The 21,803-nt window shown below is 39.2% G+C and overlaps 1 protein-coding gene across 1 annotated transcript; it reads right to left on the bottom strand.

The window, feature by feature from the left end:
* Window positions 1-1,536: 1,536 nt before the first annotated feature.
* LOC308368636 (polyunsaturated fatty acid lipoxygenase ALOX15B-like) lies at window positions 1,537-18,144 on the bottom strand (the record flags this gene model as incomplete). The annotated part of the gene is made up of 14 exons (XM_080842853.1): window positions 1,537-1,716; window positions 2,069-2,239; window positions 2,984-3,084; window positions 4,570-4,691; window positions 4,876-5,045; window positions 5,756-5,842; window positions 6,079-6,282; window positions 6,708-6,851; window positions 7,773-7,942; window positions 8,059-8,162; window positions 11,027-11,149; window positions 11,235-11,316; window positions 11,782-11,983; window positions 17,992-18,144. 14 exons carry the CDS (start codon window positions 18,142-18,144, stop codon window positions 1,537-1,539), a joined length of 2,013 nt encoding a protein of 670 aa, XP_080698979.1.
* Window positions 18,145-21,803: the final 3,659 nt, after the last annotated feature.

Genomic DNA, 21,803 nt, shown 5'->3' on the forward strand with positions numbered 1-21,803 from the left:
ACCCCTACACGTGAACGCGCAAAACGGAGGGGAAGGGCAAAGGCGTAGGGCTAAGGGGTGTAATGGGATTCAGCCTTAGTGTGGGATTTTGAGTGAGTTTAAGTGAACGGTTTCAGAAGTCTTGACATAAAAATCTTGTGCAAGCAGTTGAGAAATTAACTGTAAATGAGCCTGAAGTTCACACATTGAAAACTGAGTGAATATATTTAGTTATGAGAAAAGTATCTTATAGAAAATAGAAAAATATGTTTTGAGAGCTGATGCAAAGCTATAGATCTTCTTACTGAGGCATACCGTTATAGTGTGTCTTCAGGAAAAACTAACATCCGCTAATTGCACATGGGAAACAAACATGTAATACAGAGTACTGATTTGTGCCACTAGAGGCACTGTTGGTGCTAACTTGAATATTATAAATCCACAGGGTTTAGCCTGAATAAAAATACACAAGAAACGTATCTTTCACTTTATTCAAATACATTTCCTTGAAAAGCAATGTCCATGGTCCCACTTGAGAGACATTCCACCAGGCTATTACAGTTTCTTGAAATTATGCTCCATTTCCCCAAATTCTCAGAACATGCATAATTGTATACTCATCTTCACAAGCTTCAGGCTATCCGCTCAAAACCATTTAATCTTACATATGCCCAAACTTTGCCTTCAGACATCACACAAAGGCCATCAAATACCTATTCCCTACAAAATAGCCTCTGTACTCTGGTGAGATGAATGCAAAACATAAAAAACATTAAAACCTGGACAAGCAAATGAGTGATGGCAAAATGGGACAACTATTTAAAAGGATGAACACAATCAATACAACACATACATTGTAATTTTTTAATTCCTCACATACTGCATTTACATTAACTGAAAGTCTGTGAGACAGTAAATGTACTGTAAAGACTGGTAAATAATTGATATATCGTAGCATACAGTAAAGTTGTCAGAAAACTGAGTCATAACTGTCCAAAAGTATGACCAGTATTTCACAGTGACTTTAATGCCCATAGGAACAAAACATGTCATAATGATTCATGTCACTAGAGGGAACTACAGTAGTAAGCATTCAGTTTTAATCCTAAAAAATTCACCAAAAATATTAAACACAACCTTCCACAGTATGTATCTAAAACTGATATAAGGACAAAGGTTTTAAGGACTATCTTTCAAATGGCCACACAGCATCCCATGCATGGTCCTTGTATCCATCTATCCTGATGTTCTCATTCATGTGTGTGTGCTAATTCCCACAATATAAACCATTGAAAGAAAAAGTTTGTACATTAAGAAAAATGTATCACATTTAACCTGTCTCAGCATCCCATGCATGGTTCTTTTATCTAGCTATCATATGTGTGTGTGTTTAAAATGTTGACACAGTCAAAGTGTTTGCACCTGGGGAACTGCATGTTTATTGGGTTCAGTTTGGGATGTTTAGTTAATTGGCCAGGTTAGAGTGTGTAAGTGAACGAGAAAAACTGTACTAGAAAGACAAAAAAAAAAAAAATGCAGAAGGACTACTCTACGCTTTCAAATGGCCACACTGTTCTCCACATTTTTGGGGTCCATATAGGTGTAGGGAAGCTCCAGCTTCTTGTTCCGCTCCTCGATGTCATCTGACAACTCCCTCAGATCCTTTCTAAACTCTTCAATGAGCGTGCAAGGGACCTCTTCATCATACAGCTCTTCTGGGAAAACTCCCAGAGGGTACTAGAGACAGCATGTAATCTCAGATTGTAATCACGGATTATAATCTCAAATAACATGTTGATTATAAACATATTGCTCATAATGTTGAACACACTATGTGTGACAGCACATTGATATTCTGTAAGCACACACTGTTCACAGTTTGGAAAATATCAGGTCTGATTAAACGTACATGCTTACAGATGCCAGATAAACCAGACAAATGCACGTAAGGTTAGTAAACCGTTGTCATCCAGAGGGATATAATAGAACAAAGGCATTCAGATTCTTCACAACATTCATATTTTTCACTTCAAATAAAACAACTGTACTGCCATCTTAAAACATGTGCCTTGATATTGTACAAACTCACATGGTCTGTTGACTTTGTGCTGAGCAGTTTCAGGACAGCCATTCCATTCACAGTCGTGCCCACATCAGGTAGGGTCTCCAGGATGGTGTCCTCATTGGTCTGGCCTTTGTGCTCGGGAGGGGGCTTTCTTAAGGCAGTGGGGAAGTTAGGCATCCAGCCGCCAAACTCAAACTAGGGACATTTTACAAAACAATATTAGACACGAAATGAATTAATCTTGTGACATTGATCAAATATTCATGTAGAATAATTACAGTACATCACGTCAAAGTCAAAGTCAAAAGTCAAGCTGTTTATTGTCGCATTCATCAAATTGCTTCAGCACAGCGAAATTCTTAAGACTTGGCCCGCATCATCATCTACGCAGTAGACGTCATACAGATAACAAAGTAACATATACCAAAAATAACATATAACTCTATAACACTATAACAATAAAACATATAACATATAACATTGACATACAACAATTTAAAGTACAAGAAGGGCTAGAAGCAGTTTAAAGTGTGAAGAAGTGAGGAATATTAAATTAAGTTTAAAATGATAAATGTTGCAAATATATGTAGGAAGTGTATTGTATGACTGGGGGAGGAGGGAGTAAAAGGTGGTGGCGACTGTTCAGTGGATCAGTGTTGCTGATTCAGAAGCCTTACAGCCTGGGGGGAAAAAGCTGTTTATTATCTTGGATCCTAACAGTGGATTTAGAGAGTAGTAAGACACAAAGGGAGGTTTCCCTTTTGCCATTGTGGCCTCTGTGCTAGCTCTTTGGGGCTCAACCAATGGTCTGGCCTTTCTCCTTCGGAGGGGGCTCTCTGAGTGCTGCACTAGTGTAGTTGGACCTTTAACCACCAATGTCAAACTGACAAGGGGTCATTACTTTTCTTAATTGATTCACAGACCTTGAAAAGAAATTACCTGTCCATTGTTGAGAGCACCATGTTGGGCAGATGCCGTGAAGATCACCATGGTGACAAACTTGATGAGCTCTTTCACTGCCTGAAAAGTCTCAGGTATTCCTGAGGAAAGGAACGGAAACATGTACATTATAAACCTTAAAGTCACACAACAGAACACAGTAAAATGAACTTCACTCCCTGTGTCCACAGTCATGACGGCACTAATAATTGATGGGCATTAATGCTAGTGTGCGTTGACACAAAACTGGTTTCATGGAAGTGCTATGTGGGTTTAACTAAAATGCAGCAATGCCAACTCGTACAAATTGATCTGTACTAATACCAAAATGTGGTGGAAATACAGCAATACAAATATGATAACTCATTCATACGAATTTGGGGTCAGTTTGCAATCAATTCAATTGATAGAATATTTGCGGTAAATTGGGAAATAAGTCATATGTCATATTTTGGCCTTCTGCTTACCAACACGGAGGCCGCCATTGATGCTTACATTGACCGCCGTGATACGCTTGCGCTGATTGAATGATATTATAGCTGCTGTGACACGTAGGCCAACCAATAACCAATAGGGAAGATCAGTTCAATGTACCTTTATTTAAGTGCACAGATGCGATTGGGAATGTTTTTTTTTTACGTCTTCAAAATATCTTTAATGAAAACTATTGGCTTTTGACGTTGATGGGTAAAGTTACCTTGTTGCATCTGCCCTTAGTTTACAATTGACCGCCAGCAACAGATTTGGGCACATTTCTGTGATTTTTTTTCTCAACTACTTCTTCATTTGGAACCCAAATGAAAGAATATTAAACTCAGGGGTGAAAATTCTTTATTATTGTTAACAATTATTGTTGGGGGGGACAACTTTATGGTAGGGGGGGACATGTCCCCCCTGTCCCCCCTCAGCCTATGATTAAACTAATGATCTAGAACAAAACGTTTTCGAGCGATATACAAATATACAAATACGAAAGGTTAACGCAGAATTTTCATCGAATAAAGTTAAGTTTCAGTCAAAAGACTGAGTTAAATGAAAAGACTCAATAAGGCAAAAGACTGATCATTGTGTACAAATTGAGCGAAGTAAGAAGAAAGCTTGATTAGAAGTTGGAAAAGACCACATTTGTTGTCATCCCCATGGATGTGACCATGATTGTATTTTATAAGGGTTGCATTTTGTATACAGAAACATAAGAAATATGAGAAATACTTCCACCACAATATGAAAAGGTTGCCAAAATACACTATGACACAGCCAAATTCACGTGATTAAGAAAAGAGACCCTCTCAAAAAGTGATATTTCAGAATACAAATAAGTCTATGTGTGTAGGCTGAATGCCACAATATGGCTTCTTTTACAAGTACATTTCAAAATGTTACCTTTGGCACCCACTAGCGCATTACAGATTTCACTTAAGGAAGAATACTAGTGTACTGGGGAAAATGCTAATTTTCAACCATTGAGTACAGATTAGCACAACACAATGTTGGCAGCACTTCTCTTGTACAGTTAGTTCTTTTTGATAATATTCTATAGATTTTTAACCCATTTTATCCTTAAAGGTCAGTATTCCTGTGCACACCTGTGCTCTTCCTTTCCTGGAAGCCTTTGGTAAATATCTCACTGATCCAGCTCTCTACCTCTGTGTCGTTCTTCACGTCATCATCAGATGTGTAGTAATGTTGTAAGACTCCTTCAACATACCTGCAAACGACCACATGGCTTGGTGTGAAATGTAGTGGTTACAATGTTTTTTTGCAGCTCTACCATGGTAAGGTAATTCTGAAGGAACAGTGAAACAGTATCATATCATATTTACAAATAATTTGATTGTTTTTAACACAGACACAGTAGAAACACTACTCCGATTTTCCAATGGTAAGCATACTTGTTGATAACATTCCACATTTTCATTCCGTCATCTCTGTAGTAGTAGTGTGGTACTTCCTCCAGGCCTCTCTCAGAGATGTTATCAGGCAGACAGAGGGAGCTGTAAGTCAGGGAGGCAGTCGCACGCCTCAGGAACTCTTCCAAGGCTGCCCCACCAATGCCTGAATACTAGGATTATAAATTATGAAAAATCACTAATAAAGTTAAAGAACACAGTAACACCACATATGAGTGGACATATGACTTGTGTCAGGATATTTTGGACTGTAATACCCCTTTTGACCATGTGGGCCCCTCAGTGTTCCTGTTTTCTGGTCACATGCTTGTTTCTTGTCAGTATTTAATTGTTGAGTTATTAGGTTCACCTGAGCCTCCTTTACTTGCCTATATATTATTATTTAATTGCCTCCCGATCTTTTGTGCTTTTGCTCAGTCATGATTTGACAACCTGTGATGACTTTGTGTTAGTTGAGCACTTGAGTTTTTTTCTACGATTTTTGTGACCTGTTTTTTTGGATACCTTTTGTTGGAACTGTTTAACTGCCTGGGCTGAGTTTCCTTGCCTCGATGTCTGGAGTTTTTTGCCCTGTTGTTTTTGGATACTTCTAAAAGTATTTTATTTGAACCAATCTAAGCTGAAGTTCTTGTCTCTGCATCTGAGTTTCTAACATCTCCACGTAGCATAGCGGTAGACATCCTGCCTGCCACAGGGGAGACCCGAGTCCGAATCCTGGGAAAACCTTACGAGTTGAAGCGACTATGGTTAATGTATGATTAAACATATTTTTGAAAACAAAGAATGAAAGTGTACTAACAAAGTGACATAATATCTATCCTATTAACATGGTATTGTTTTATTAGCTATGTGTTTTGCATACTTTAGTGATGGATCCATCCTCGGAAATCAGCCGGTTTCTCGCCAAGATGTTGATCTGGAACGTGTAACGAGTGTGAGGAATGAGAAGCTACAAAGGGGAAAAAGATAGTGAGTAGCATGCCAGCTCATGGTATCATGATTGTTCATAATGGCTCTTTAAAACAAATTTGGAACTTTTTACTTTATACTTAATTACTAATTCGACAGCATACCCCTTATCATCTGATCATCCCATGTGAAGGCCAATGTAAATTGCTCTTTTTAAATTGATCTTGGGTGTTAGCCATTTTATGTCAAAACCATCTTGTGCATGCCAAACCCTACCTTGAATAGGGGGTGTGGAAAGGGGAGGTTCCGCCATGTTGCCATGGTGAACACCTCAGACAGCAGGTGAGTTCTCAGCAGGTGGATGTCAACCTCCTGCACGCTGAACTCTGCAGCCCGCACAAAGATCTTAGCCAGCTGCCAATCAGTCTTTGAGTCGGTGGGCAGGAAGATGGGGTTTTGAACCCCAGCCTTTTGCCCTAACTGTGGAGGAAAGACACAGACACATTATACTAGCACACTGATCAAAGTGGGACATCTGCCCAATTCAATCCAGTTGTACTGCTTTATATGGCACCATTATCAATAGACATAGTCTAAAATCGCTTTACAGAGCCCAAGGCCTGAGCCCGCCAGAGCAGAGATCCCCTTAGGCTGTGTTTTTTTAATTTTTTTTTACTTTTGAAATAGTTTTTTTTTTGGTTAGTATATGGGGCTGGCATGGCATCATGCTTGAAGGAAACTTAGGCTTTAGCTCAATCAGCATGTCTATGACTTAAGCGTTAATTAAAATGTATAGTCCCCAAGAAGTTCAAAACATTTAGTATTTTAGTGCATATTTATTCCTCCATTGTGTTCAGTGGAAGAACATTTGGGAATATACGTTGCCATAGAAGGGATGTGTTTACCTGAATGGCGATGGGCAGCATCATACCATAGGGGTCACAGTAGAGCAGGACCAGGGGAGCTGTGAGATACTGCTGTCTGCCATGGACTTCATTTCCCACAAGTCCATCCAACATCTTGTAGTCACACAGGAAGATGTTTCCTTTCTGGATGGTGTACGTGTTGTTGAAGGCAAACAATAAATAGACAGAATATACAGAAAATAGTTTAGAATTAGGCAAACAGAAAATACATTTACCCAAAAAGAATGTGATATTTTGGGTTGATATACGTAAATAATTGCTCTGCCAACGTCCATGATGAAAGCAACAGTATAAAACAACACTATACAGCAAAGCCAACTATTTTTAGCATAATCTTCAAATGACTTTTGATAGTATATGATCATGTGAAGGACATATAAAGGCATGTGACTTTTCCATTTGCCATACACCATATTGTTTTTCTTGTTTGTTTTTTTTCGGGCCGGAAAAACTGAGCTGCCGGGTGTGACAGTAAGGTTTGAGCATGCTCTCTTAGGTTGTTAGCTTGCTAGCTTCAGACTCAAACTCCTTAATGCTGCTTTAAGTATACCCTGCACACCTATAGGGAGAGGTACTGGTAACGAGAGGAAAGGTAAGCAGCACCAATGGTCCTCTCAACCTTATTTTTTGAATTTTTCAAAAGAACCTGGTTTTATCATTGCTATATAACAGACCAGCCAACGACCCTATTAAGTTGGTATTATAGTGTTCCAGTTCTAGTCTGGGGTTCTAACAACTCCAAGGTCATGGGCTTGATAGCAATCTGAAATGCATGATTCTACTGTATTGTAAATCTGCTAACTTAATGTAAAAGTGAGTTTATTGAATGCATTGCTTCCTTCCACTGCCAAACTGTTGTGTGACAGATGTGTAGCCTAGTGTCATCTCATCCATTAAGGTGCTTTCTCCTTGAAGGCCTTTGACCATCTCCTCTGTGCCTGGTTCTCTTTGAGAAGCGCTGGATCATCATGACGTGTCTTTCCCACTAGCCACCCGTGCACTATGTAGCTTTATCTCTTTAATCAGTACCAACTTGGAGCCTACCTTCATCTCCACCTCCAAGCTGCTCCCTCCTAGAGAGTCTTTGACCATCTCCTCTGTGACGGGGAAGTTCTCTGGCAGCTTTGAACAGCGCTGGATCATCATGGGATTGAGGCCATTCAGAAACTGATAGCCAAAGAACTCATCCTCATCCCAGTGCGCCTCAACGTAATCTACAAAGAACGCTCTGTCAGAACATATGGTACAGGTACAAACAGTACTTTCAGGTTTTTTCAGTACAGTGATTCTGAGCAGGTAATTTAAAATGATTTAAGTTTAAGATGATTACCAATGGTTTTGTTTCTGTTTTCACAAAGGAGTCTGTCCAGTTCGTTGAAGCTTCCCCATGTCTTTTTGCTGTCAGCTAATCCTTCTAGCTTCAGAGCAAGTAACCTACACACAAAATACATTGGTACCCAGTCCAAACATTATGAGTGTAACTCACCCTGATATACAACCTATGATCTATCACAACTAACTGTGAACATCTTGTTAGTTACTACTATATTTAAGCAATATAGCACGAGTGGGAGTGGGGTAGGTAAGGGATAATCCCACGGGTGGTGTTCGGCCGTAGCCATCGAGGCCGCAGGTCCCTTACCTACCCCACTCCCACGAGTGCTATATTGCTTTTATAAAACAATTCTACCGTCAACAAATTAACATTTCAACACAAAGTTATTGATTAAAAATGGTTTATTTCGCCATTGTTTCTCCGCAACAAAAAATAGTTCCATTGTCAACGTCTTGGTTTGGAATTTTAAAAATTTTGAATTAACGGTTATCATCAATGCGAATGTTTCATGGCGGAGTGATTTATTTTTAGCTGTGAAAAGTCCCGTAACTGTAGGTATGTTGACGAATAACCTATAGCATGGAACGTCTCTCGTCCAATCAGAAACAGCTCAATTACGCGCTAGAACCCAATTGTTTTATAATAGATATTGTATAATTACGGTCTTCAATAACGCAAGGCTGTTTTGCAAATACTCTCCGCCTCTATGCAAAATACAGTTAATATACATGGTTAATGATGCTTTTAAATCACTACAGTTCACTTTTGGTAACTAAAGCATACTTGTTTAAATCCAGGTATAAATATTTAGCATTTCCACCAATGCAATCTATGACCTAGGTAAACATGAGAATAAAAACACACTTCAGATTTAGGCTATCCTAAAAACAGTAAATAGTTAAACTGTTCGTTGTCCAAACAATAATGGTGAAGTGGTAAAGCTTGGTGTTGGCCCACCGCTTATGAACTATCTAAATTCAAGTGGGAATATTACAGTAGGTGCTTTCAGCTGAGTATACAGGGCAAATCCTAAAAAATATCTCTGTTCATTTTTGACAAGGCATACTTAAAAAGGCAGACTACCACTACTACTAATACTACTACTACTACAACTTATACTAATAGCAATAATAATAGCAATAATAATAATAATAATAGCAATAATAATAGACAGCATTGTCTCTATAATGTCAGCTATACCAACTTTGCTCTTCTGTGGTGCTTGGGTCTCTACAGTACCTTGCGTAAGTATTCACCCCCTTGGATGTTTTACCCTTTTATGGCTTTTATAAATCAGTCATGGTCAATATAAGTTGGCTTTTTCGACAAAAAAAATCACAAAATAGCTCTCTTTAATGTCAAAGTGAAAATATATTTCTACACAGTTATGTAAATTAAATACAAATATGTAATGAAAATAAGTGATTGCATAAGTATTCACCCCCTTTATCACCCCCTTTATATAGACTGACCTAATTCAACAGAGGTCCAGCCAATTGGTGCTAGAAGTCTCACAATTAGTGATATGGGGATCAGTGTGCAGTAAATGTGTCTCAAGTGATTGTAGTATAACGACACCTGTGTCTGGAAGGTCTATTCACTGGTCAGTATTCAGTAATCAGTATTCCTGGCTACTGTTACACCATGAAGACCACAGATCACCCTAAGAAACTCAGAGAAAAGGTTATTGAAAAGTACAGGTCAGGGGAAGGATACAAAAAAATGTCCAAGGCACTTAACATCCCCTGAAACTCTGTTCAATCCATCATCAAGAAATGGAAGGAATATGGCACATGTGTAAATCTGCCTAGATCAGGCCGTCCTTACAAACTGAGTGACCATGCAAGAAGGAAACTAGTAAGAGAGGCCACCAAGACACCTATGACTACTCTGAAAAAGTTTCAAGCTTCAGCAGCTGGTATGGGAGAGACTCTGCATACCACCACTGTTGCCTTGGTTCTTCACCAATCAAAGCTTCATTGAAGAGAGCCACTGTTGAAAAAATGCTCCACTTTGGTCTCATCAAACCACAGAACCTTCTTCCACTTGACCATGGAGACTTCCACATGCCTTTTGGCGAACTGTAGTCGATCCTTTTTTTCAACAGTGGCTCTCTTCCATAAAGCTTAGATTGGTGAAGAACCAAGGCAACAGTGGTGGTATGCAGAGTTTCTCCAATCTCAACTGCTGAAGCTTGAAACTTCTTCAGAGTAGTCATAGGTCTATTGGTGGCCTATCTTACTAGTCTCCTTCTTGAACGGCCCCTCAGTTTGTGAGGACGGCCTGATCTAGGCAGATTTACACATGTGCCACAATCCATCCATTTCTTGATGATGGATTTAACAGAATTCCAGGGGATGTTTAGTGCCTTGGACATTTTTTTGTATCCTTCCCCTGACTTATACTTTTCAACAACCTTTTCTCTGAGTTGCTTAGAGTGATCTTGGGTCTTAATGGTTTAACAATAGCCAGTAATACTGATTACTGAATACTGACCAGTGAATGGACCTTCCAGACACAGGTGTCGTTATACTACAATCACTTGAGACACATTTACTGCACACTGATCCCCATATCACTAATTGTGAGACTTCTAGCACCAATTGGCTGGACCTCTGTTGAATTAGGTGAGTCTATATAAAGGGGGTGATAAAGGGGGTGAAAACTTATGCAAGCACTTATTTTCATTACATATTTGTATTTAATTTACATAACTGTGAAGAAATATATTTTCACTTTGACATTAAAGAGAGCTATTTTGTGATTTTTTTTTGTCCAAAAAGCCAACTTATATTGACCATGACTGATTTATAAAAGCCATAAAAGGGTAAAACATCCAAGGGGGTGAATACTTACGCAAGGTACTGTATGTAAATCATAGGTGAACAAAAAGGCAAACAGTTAGTGTGTCACAAAAATACGAACAGCACAGGAGGGTTGGGAAAATGCCTTAAGCACTTACTGCGTCCCTGCAGTGTAGTAAAAATCGGTGTTTTTCGAGAAAGAGAATCGTACTTCAGCAGGCATGTCAAGGGCAGATTCATAGTGGTTAACGTGGGGCATACCCTCTGCATACACTTTCCACCTGTTAATAGAATATAGGGCCATATTTTAAAGCAGATCACTTAGACACTCTCTGCTCATTAACTCTGCGCCCGCTGTCCACAAACCCAAATATCTCCTGTCGTTCCTCTAGCTGCCTCATCCTGTGTCTTTGGGATATTGGGTTGGTGTCCTGGAACACAAGCGAAGCTGAAATGGAAATTTATAAAAGGTTGACTATTGACATTCTGACATACTGTTTATTTTCAATGAAATATATATATATTTGTTTTCTAGAAACACTGCTGTGTTAAGCCAATGGCTAAATCACAGTCTTCTGAGATTTTTTTTCAAAGACATCTTGAATATCAAATATATCAAATATAACACATAAATAAGAACTACATGAACATCACACCAAGGAACATCACAACAATTGTATAAGTATGATAGCCATGCAATCTCTAGTCCTGCAGGAATGATACATTATTTGAGCATGTTTGACATTACCACTCTATCTCAAGAAGACACATAATTGTTTGGTTACAAACCACATACAAAAGTGTGTACTATTCAATCATGTTGTGTGTGTGCAGTACTTTTCAAACATTTCACCTCTGAACTTTCAAGTCGGGTACACAGGTCCTAGCTATTATCTGAAACGGGAGTGCCTACCTTTGGCATGTCTTAAAACAAGTTTCTCCTCACAGCCAAGCCATCGGTAGCATGGGAACAAAAACTCGCCATCTTCGGGCGTTGTGACCAAGACCTTGTTGCAGAACCACTGGTTGTCAAGACCCATAAATGGCTTGGAGGAGAGCTTGACATAAATGAGCTCTCCTAGGGAGGCTTTGCACTCCACCTTAAAGGATCGCACCTGATGAAAAGATAAAATACATTGTTTGAATATCATCCTCAGTTTATTTCCAATCTTTTAAACATTTCCCATTATAGGTGCGGCCTATGATTTAAAGTGTGATTTGAATCTAAATAGCTAGCTAGCATTCTGACTTATGCTTTTGTTGTACTCTGACTGACTCCTGTTGCTGTAACATTTGTTTATACTATGACAGTTTCTAGGTCAGAAAACTACATCCTTGTAAAACAGTCTTTGTTGACACCAAGGTGTCCACTTAACCAGTTTGACTGTGTGAATTCATTACTATAATTTGTTACACAGAATTATTATACAGCTCAATTGATTTGAATAGCTGTTTCTGATTCTATCTATAACCATGTGTCAGGGCCGGGCTCAGAAAACAAACCCTGGCCGCTGGTATTCAGGTCTAGAGAGAAGCTTACTGAGCTAAGGAAGGAAGTAGGACCCAAGTGCAAGGTGCTTGTGGGAATTGTTGTCTTTTAATCACTTCTCAAAACAGGGAAAATCCAAACACTCAGAAGATAGTCTTAAACAGAGCCAGAGCAGAGAAGTTGATCTTAACAAACACAAGACTGTGACTAGACTGTGAAACTGGAACTAGCAAACGTGATTAACTAGGGTGACCAGACGTCCTCTTTTTCCCGGACATGTCCTCTTTTAGAAACCTAAAAAATGCGTCCGGCAGGGATTCCCAAAACGTCCGGGAATTAGACTCGTCCCTGTGTGTAGTAATTTCCGCGAAGAGACCGAGTGTTGGGAACACAGCAGCGATCAATAACTGGCTACATGATCAGCTATGAGTACTAAATGCTATATATACCCTCGGAATGGCCAACCTATCTCGGTCATGGTGTGTATTATTTTGTAGAAAGGAAATAGTCAGTAGCAATTCATAACACAATTATATGCTTATCCTACATAAACTATGGAAACTATAAAAAAAACTATTCAATTAAGTGAATCATTTCTTATTTTCATTGGTATTGTTGTCATATACAGATATGCAATGATTTGTGGGTAATATTTTGTTGTCCAATGTCTGGTCTGGTCTCTATTTGATCATGTGACGAGACGATCTAATTTAGACGCAAAATCTAAACGTCAAGACCTAGAGGCAAAGTACACAGGCAAGCACCTTTCAAACATAAAGGTGGTGATGCATGATATTCTTTTTCAATGGAAAGGATAGCCATCCAATTCAGCCTCTGCTGCTCCATGCAGCCCCTCAGGTAGGTCTTTTTGAGTTTCAATTTGGAAAAAGATCACTCGGCTGTTGCCACTGTCACAGATGTCAGAAACAATAGCAGAGCAGTGCACTGCACACCTTACCGAAGGTGGATTTTAGGGAATGATAATCCACAATCAGCATCTTGGCAAATTAGGAGACTACGGACTGCTAGGCAATCTGCTCCAAAACAGGCCCTGAATGATAGGTCGCCGCCGAGCGCCTGTTTCATTGTATATACAGCCGCGGAAAAAATTAAGAGACCACTTCAAAATTATCAGATTCTCTGGTTTTACTATTTATTGGTATGTGTTAAAGTAAAATGTACATTTTAGTTTTATTCTATAACCTACTGGCAACATTCCTACCAAATTTCAAATAAAAATATTGTCATTTAGATCATTTATTTGCAGAAAAATGACAATTGGTCAAAATAGCAAAATTGATGCAGTGTCTTCAGATCTCGAATAATGCAAAGAAAACAAGCTCATATTCATTTTTAAACTACACAATACTAATGCTTACACTTAGGAAGAGTTCAGAAATCAATATTTGGTGGAATAACCTTGATTTAAAATCACAACTTTCATGTGTCTTGGCATGCTCTCCACCAGTCTTTCACATTGCTGTTGGGTGACTTTATGCTACTCCTGGCGCAAGAATTCAAGCAGCTCGGCTTCTTTTCATGGCTTGTGACCATCCATCTTCCTCTTGATCACATTTCAGAGGTTTTTTATGGGATTTAGGTCTCGAAATTGGGCTGGCCATGACAGGGTCCTGATCTGGTGGTACTCCATCCACACCTTTACTGGCCTGGCTGTGTGGCATGGAGCATTGCCCTGCTGGAAAAAACACTTCTCAGAGTTGGGGAACATTGTCAGAGCAAAAGGAAGCAAGTTTTTCTTCCGGGACAACGTTGTACTTTGCCTGGCTGAGGTTTGTAAAAGACCATAAGGATTGAAAAAGCGGACTGGAGGTTCTTCTAAGTTCGTCTTCTCTGATGAGTCCGATTTCACAGTAGGTGCAAGACTCTCTGGCTTGTAGGCCTCTCCAGGTCTCCGTCTAACCATCAGACGACCATGTGTATGGCAAAGCTGAAAATTGGACTCATCAGAGAAGACGAACTAGAAGACCCTCCAGTCTGCTTTTTTCAATCCTTATGGTCTTTTACAAACCTCAGCCAGGCAAAGTACAACGTTGTCCCGGAAGAAAAACTTGCTTCCTTTTGCTCTGACAATGTTCCCCAACTCTGAGAAGTGTTTTTTCCAGCAGGGCAATGCTCCATGCCACACAGCCAGGCCAGTAAAGGTGTGGATGGAGTATCACCAGATCAGGACCCTGTCATGGCCAGCCCAATTTCGAGACCTGAATCCCATAAAAAAAACTCTGAAATGTGATCAAGAGGAAGATGGATGGTCACAAGCCATGAAAAGAAGCCGAGCTGCTTGAATTCTTGCGCCAGGAGTAGCATAAAGTCACCCAACGGCAATGTGAAAGGCTGGTGGAGAGCATGCCAAGACACATGAAAGTTGTGATTTTAAATCAAGGTTATTCCACCAAATATTGATTTCTGAACTCTTCCTAAGTTAAAGCATTAGTATTGTGTAGTTTAAAAATGAATACGAGCTTGTTTTCTTTGCATTATTCGAGATCTGAAGACACTGCATCTTTTTTGCTATTTTGACCAATTGTCATTTTTCTGCAAATAAATGATCTAAATGACAATATTTTTATTTGAAATTTGGTAGGAATGTTGCCAGTAGGTTATAGAATAAAACTAAAATGTACATTTTACTTTAACACATACCAATAAATAGTAAAACCAGTGAAACTGATAATTTTGAAGTGGTCTCTTAATTTTTTCCGCGGCTGTATGTGTTTTTCAGATGTTGGTAAAGCTGCTGTGCCGCCGCAACAAATCGTGCCTTTCATAAGGGTTTTTAAAGAACCTTTCAGCACTTTGACTGTTTGTTTACGTTAGTGTGTCAGAGTGCTATTGTTGATAGCTTTCTTTTTTACATGTCTACTTTCCCAATACAATAGCCGAAGTAACTAATTCGACTGTCCATTTTAAGACATTAATATTAATGAGAGGGAGGCCAGCTATCAGAGTTTGTTGTTGTTTTATCTTTTGCAAAAGGAGATATGACACAATGGATTATACATAATTACAACATAGGAAAGTTTAACTATTATATATACAGTGGGGAAAATAAGTATTTGAACCCCTGCCGACTTCGCAAGTTTGACCACTTGCAAAGAAATGTGTGATCTAGAATTGAAATGGTAGGTGTATTTTAACAGTGAGAAACAGAATATCAACAAAAAAATCCAGAAAACAGCATTTTATAAGATTTATGACTTTATTTGCATTTGATGCAAAAAATAAGTATTTGAACCCCCAAGCAAACAGCAATAATTCTGGCTCCCAATGGCCAGTTATGTGCCCAAAAAGCACACAGATTAGTCCTCATTAGGTCTAACAAGGTATACCTGATCTCAACTGGTGACCTGTATAAAAGAAACCTGTCCAAAGAATCTTACTTCACACCTTCAACCTCACCACCATGGGCAAGACCAAAGAGCTGTCCAAGGACGTCAGAGATAAGATTGTAGACCTGCACAAGGCTGGAATGGGCTACAAAACCACCGGCAAGCAGCTTGGTGAGAAGCAGATAACTATTGGTGCGATTATTCATAAATGGAAGCAACACCAAACAACTGTCACCCACTCTAGGTCTGGGGCTCCATGCAAGATATCCCCTCGTGCGGAATCAGTGATCATTCGAAAGGTGCAGAATAACCCCAGAACTACACAGGGGGAGCTTGTGAATGATCTCAAGGCAGCTGGGACCGGAGTCACCAAGAAAACCATTGGCAACACACCACGCCGTAATTTTTTGAAGTACTGCAGCACTCGCAAGGTCCCCCTGCTCAAGGAAGCGCATGTACAGGGCCATCTGAAGTTTACCATTGCACACTTGAATGATTCTAGGGAGGATTGGGAGACAGAATGTGGTCAGATGATACCAAAATCAAGCTCTTTGGCATCAACTCGACTTGCCGTGTTTGACAGGGGGGGCAATGCTGAATATGACCCCAAGAGTACATCATACCCACCATCAAGCATGGAGGTGGAAACATTATGCTTTGGGGCTGTTTCTCTGCCAAGGGTACAGGACGACTACACCGCATCAAGGGGACTATGGATGGGGCCATGTAACATGGAATATTGGGCTTGAATCTCATTCCCTCATTCCCTCCCATTGAAAACACAACCTTAAAGATTTGGAGAGGATCTGGAAAGAGGAGTGGACCAAAATTCCTCCTGAGATGTTTGTAAACCTGGTGACCAACTACAAGAAACGTCTGACGTCTGTGTTTGCCAATAAGGGTTATTCCACCAAGTACTAAGTCATTTTTGTCGGTCAGTTTTGGGGGTTCAAATACTTATTTTTTGCATCAAATGCAAATAAAGTCACAAATGTTATAAAATGCATTTTTCTGGATTTTTTTGTTGATATTCTGTTTCTCACTGTTAATATACACCTACCATTACAATTATAGATCACACATTTCTTTGCAAGTGGCCAAACTTGTGAAATCGCAAGGGGTTCAAATACTTATTTTCCCCACTGTATATACACACGCCTAATGTGTGTGTGTGTGTGTGTGTGCGCGCCTCTTAACTAGTAAATAGTGTGCACTAGGGCCCTTGATAATAGCATGCACGAGGGCCTGTCGTAACGACCCCCCACCCCCCCGACCGTCACCGCTGAAGTGTCCTCTTTTTCACCAACTCAAATCTGGTCACCCTAGATTAACCTAAGAGCCTTAAGAGACTTGAAACACGAAATGGAAGGTAGAACCCAGTTCTGACCAGAACAAAAAACGATTAAGTACACGAAAAGAACACAAAAAGAACACAAAAAGCAACCGGGTATAAATACAACACTTAATGAGTCATGTGACCAATTAGCTAACAAACAGACAGGTGGCAACAATGAAAGGAAAACCGACATAGGAAGTCAACAAAAGCACATGTACAAACATAACAAGCACAGGAAGCACATGTAAAAACATAACCACACCCCAAGCCTCTCTAGTTGGCGACCTCTAGAGGCCCGGAGGTCCCAACTCGTGACACAGAGGTCCCAAATTGTGACACCATGGAATGTATCGCATTTAGGCCACATTGCAAAAATAAATAACTGAATACATTTATGTTTATCATTCATTAGCTTGTCTGACTACACACTCGCTGTAGTAGCCTCTATCGATGGGCAGCTTTTTCAATCAACCGCTATTTAGTATGGTTGTTACAGATACCATTTAAAGATTCCAGCATATTGATACGAAAATTGTAGTCATAACATTTTTAAATTTCAGCCATAATACAGTGAAAGGATTGATGATAAAGCTACTTTATGAGCTAGGCTATGTTTCTATGAGCAGCTAGTTCTTGTATCAAATGTAATCCATCCAGGTGATCCGGGACGGCACACCTCAAGAAAACTAATTGAAAAGCATAAAGCACTTGTAAGCTAGCAAGCTATAACATAAGTGCAAACTACGTGGTTGTTGGTCTTGTACATGCCTTTAAGGTAGTTAGCAAACTTTCATTTTATGTATTTCTTAAACTCCTCACTGCTGCTTTATGTAAAGTATTCACTGTAGCCTATCTTTCCACGACTTCGCTGTTCTTAGTTTAATGAGGTTCTTGCTTATCGTTTATGTAATTAGCTAGCTAGTTAAAGTTGTTTTAAATGAGTGCACTTACCGATCCTTCACTAAAACCCAGAGAGAAATAGGCCTGATTTAGATTCTTCTCCTCACTCTCAGCCTCAGTACCACGCAGTTGGATGTAGATATAGCTAGTTGTGCCGGCCAAGGCCCTCGTTCCAGTGTGCACTGTTACTTCGTAGGTCCCCATGGCTATTCTGCAAAGTAATGGACAGTGATTCCTAAGAGAAAATATAAACATGATACATTGACATACAGTCAATCAACATGAAGTAAATACCACCATCATTTACCACCAAACATACCGTATATTAATCACCAAATACTCTCAAACATTTATATATTTTCAGTTGCTCTATAAAAGCGACAATATAACAAGTTTAGATTTGATCAGCATTTAAGACTATCTATTTTCCACGCAAAACCCCTTGGCAGACTTGACACACCTTCTTCCCACTTCCCAACACAAAAGGCATCACTATTAAACCAGTTAACCAGAAAACTATTTCAAAAGTTAAAAACAGAGTATGTACGTCGTTCTGGTTACTGATAATTCAAATAATATCACCACCATAAGCTTAAATGTAAAATGTAAAAAGTGTGGTGGCAGTTTGGAATGGATATCAACTTTAAATAAAAAAGTTATATTGCAACTTTATGAAGAACAGAGAACTATGAAGAACACCCTTGTGTCATCCCTCTCAAAGGTTTAAACGGAGCACATACGCAACCGTTAACTTAAAGCACACTATCAATATAATTGTAAAGTACTTTTATTGTGCTAATAAAATTTGAATTTCAGCCAAATTTAAGCCAATTCTTTTTCTCTAGGTTAAAAAGGTATTTAGAAATTGTTTCAGTGTTTTCAGTCGGTTTACGTCTCCCTTTCCGGGACAATCACGAACATATAATCTGTTGACACAAACACTGTATATTCAAAGTTGTCAACCTCACTGCATGTAATTCCATTTTTTAGTTGTTTAAAACCATGTGTGTACAGCGTCGGAAAAGACACAACATGCTTCACAAGCTTGGGTTTCGTTCTAATCGGTATTTTCTTAAATTCTTAGTTCCCTAACCAGTAAATCATCATTAATGAAAGGAGGCACATTTGAAATGGCCTCCTTTTAACAGAGGTAGAGACAGGAATGACCAGGATAAACCAGTCGATAACCACTGAACATTGATCTACCACCTCGTTTTATGGTGCTTGTAAAGAAACCTATAGCATTGTTCATTCTAGACACGGCTAGAATACACTCATGCCTAACAATGTTACCAACTACTACCAACAACACAGCAGATGAACATAAAAGAGAGAAAAGTCAGAAAATAAAGAAAACACTCGGTCAGGCCACGAGGCTTAAGGGCACGGCTCACGCTCACAAACCCTCCTACTCACACTATCCCAACATGCACTGTGTGTTTGTGTTTGTGTGTGTGTGTGTGTGAGAGAGTGTGAGAGACTGAGAGAGGGAGAGAGAGAAAGAGGAAGAGAGAGAAAAGGAGAGAGAGGGGTGACAAAGTACAATAATACAATAGGGATGCAGGCCTATAGCCATCAACATTGTGTGTATGTGTGTGTCTGTGTGCGTGCGTGCGTGCATGCGTGCGTGTGTGTGAAACTCACCTGTAACTGTAAGAGAAGTTGCAGAGTTACTGCTGTAAGATGTTTAACAAAGGGAGCGCTGTCTGCAGTTATCAAAAGAAATCCTGAAAGTGCACTTGTCTTACATTCGATGCCAGTCTTATAGTACACTGAGTAAGGGATGGGAGGATTGTTTATGCTGGTAAGTATTAGGTTACAATTTTACGATAGGCGTGCTTAGTTTGCACAAACCACACCTTCATAAACTGGTGATGACTTGTCCGTCATGGCCTGCAAAATTTTCAACAGAAGTGAATGTTGTTACTGCGCCCAGCTTGATCTCTTGCCAAGCTTGACAGTGAATCTACTTTTCAGTGAAAGCGGTTTAAGGGCTTTTGAGACTAGATACCTGGAAAGGTGACAGCTCTACTGACGCTGATCAATCACAAATAATAATGATTCCAAAAGCAAGAAGTCTGGGGTAAATTGTCTAAGTACTGTAGTTGGGCTGATATGGCGGTATTTTAATCAGAATGAATGTTAAATCATACATTTTCTGTGTTTCAGTTCAGTTTTATTTTTATTTTGTCAAAGCCATTTTTTCCAGTAACAAACTTGAAGTCTGTCTTCAGGTAATCCCCGAAAAAATAACCTTATGTTCTCTTACACCATAGGAATGACAAATGATCAGTCAGGGTGTTTCATAAGAACACCAGTTGGTTAACAACTCAGTTCTCTTCACTTGGCACTGTGCCCTAGGGATGAGACAAGTCAGTACTAGTTCTCTTCACAGTCTTGGCTCCTCTTTGTTTTAACCCTTCAGCTGTTACTCTCACACCGGTGTGTTTAGAATGTTGTAATATCAGCATTCTATGGAACATCAGTGATCTCTGCAGAATGATCAAATGTAACAAGATCAATTGTTGATGAATGCATTCTTGTAGTAAAATTGTCAGAATTCTGAAGGGTTGCATGATGTTCCCTTCCTCCCAACAAACTGACCGACCTCATTGAGGCCTCTAGCCTGCGCTGACTGATGTGTTTACATTAGCAATGGTGTTGCTATGCCTTCATCAAATTGTTAATTAAACCATTTTCTAACTTTTAAACTGTATTATTATTATTATTATTATTCTTATTTTATTACTGTATTATTATTAACTGTATTTCCGAATAAGCCGTAAACTACCTTGCAGTAAATCTACACTATATTATGGCCTACATCATTTTCTAAAGCTTTCCAGAGAATCTACTTTTCAGTGCAACTGGTTTCACTCTCATTGGGTAATTAAATGACTTAAAACACAGACAAAGGTGACTCTCCTGTTGCAAAACAATTGACAAATAATAATTTCCAAAGCAAGTTCTCTTTGTTAAGTCATTGGGCTGAAATGGATGTATTTCAGGGATGATTGCTAATTCACAAATGTTCCTATCTATCCTCTATCTAATTAGTAATTTTGTTTGAGGCATACTTGATCAAATGTATTAATAGTTTTGAGCTCTGATCACAGCCATGAGGTGGCTTAATACAGCAGTAGTGATAGTTACGACACTAGAATTGGGGACCAGTCATGTTGCTTTATTCTGACTCTTGAGTTTTCATTTACAGTAAAATTTTGGGCTTGGGGGTGTGCCCTGTTTTTTATTGATGAATTTTACTTTAAGTCCTTATGATTGTGCTCCTCTCGTGGGTGTTTTATGTAGCTTTGTAATTTATGTTTCTGACATCTTGTACTTCTTTTTTTAACTCCTACAAGACAGCTTGACTGTGTACACCTGTGTTTTGACAGCGTCACTGTACGCCTGTGCTCTTCCTTCCCAGGAGTCATTAAATGAATGTCTCTCTGGTCCAGTTATGCAGCTCTGTGTCTCTCTGCACATCTTCATCAGATTTGTAGCAGTGTGTCAAGACCCCGTCAACAAACCTGCAAAGAACCACATGTCTTAATGCCCTATATCTGGCCTGTTGCCATCAGAAATTTCCAGTCTTACCAAACAAACCACACTTGAATGAACACACTGATCATCATTCATGACCTTTAGGTCTTATATATCAAAATGTATGTTAACTGTTGATTAAAACAAAAATGGGAATAATGACAATCATACTGCTCTCAGATTACTCATCCAGAGTTAGTAATGAATAATAGTATAGGTAGCGCTTTGAGATTAATCTTTTTCAAAAGTATGAACGTGTCAAGGCATGACAAACTTAAATCCTTTAAGATGGGGAAAATATGACATGCCTTTACCTGCAC

The sequence above is a fragment of the Sprattus sprattus genome, assembly GCF_963457725.1.
Source record: "Sprattus sprattus genome assembly, chromosome: 1".
NCBI classification, from domain to species: Eukaryota; Metazoa; Chordata; class Actinopteri; order Clupeiformes; family Clupeidae; genus Sprattus; species Sprattus sprattus.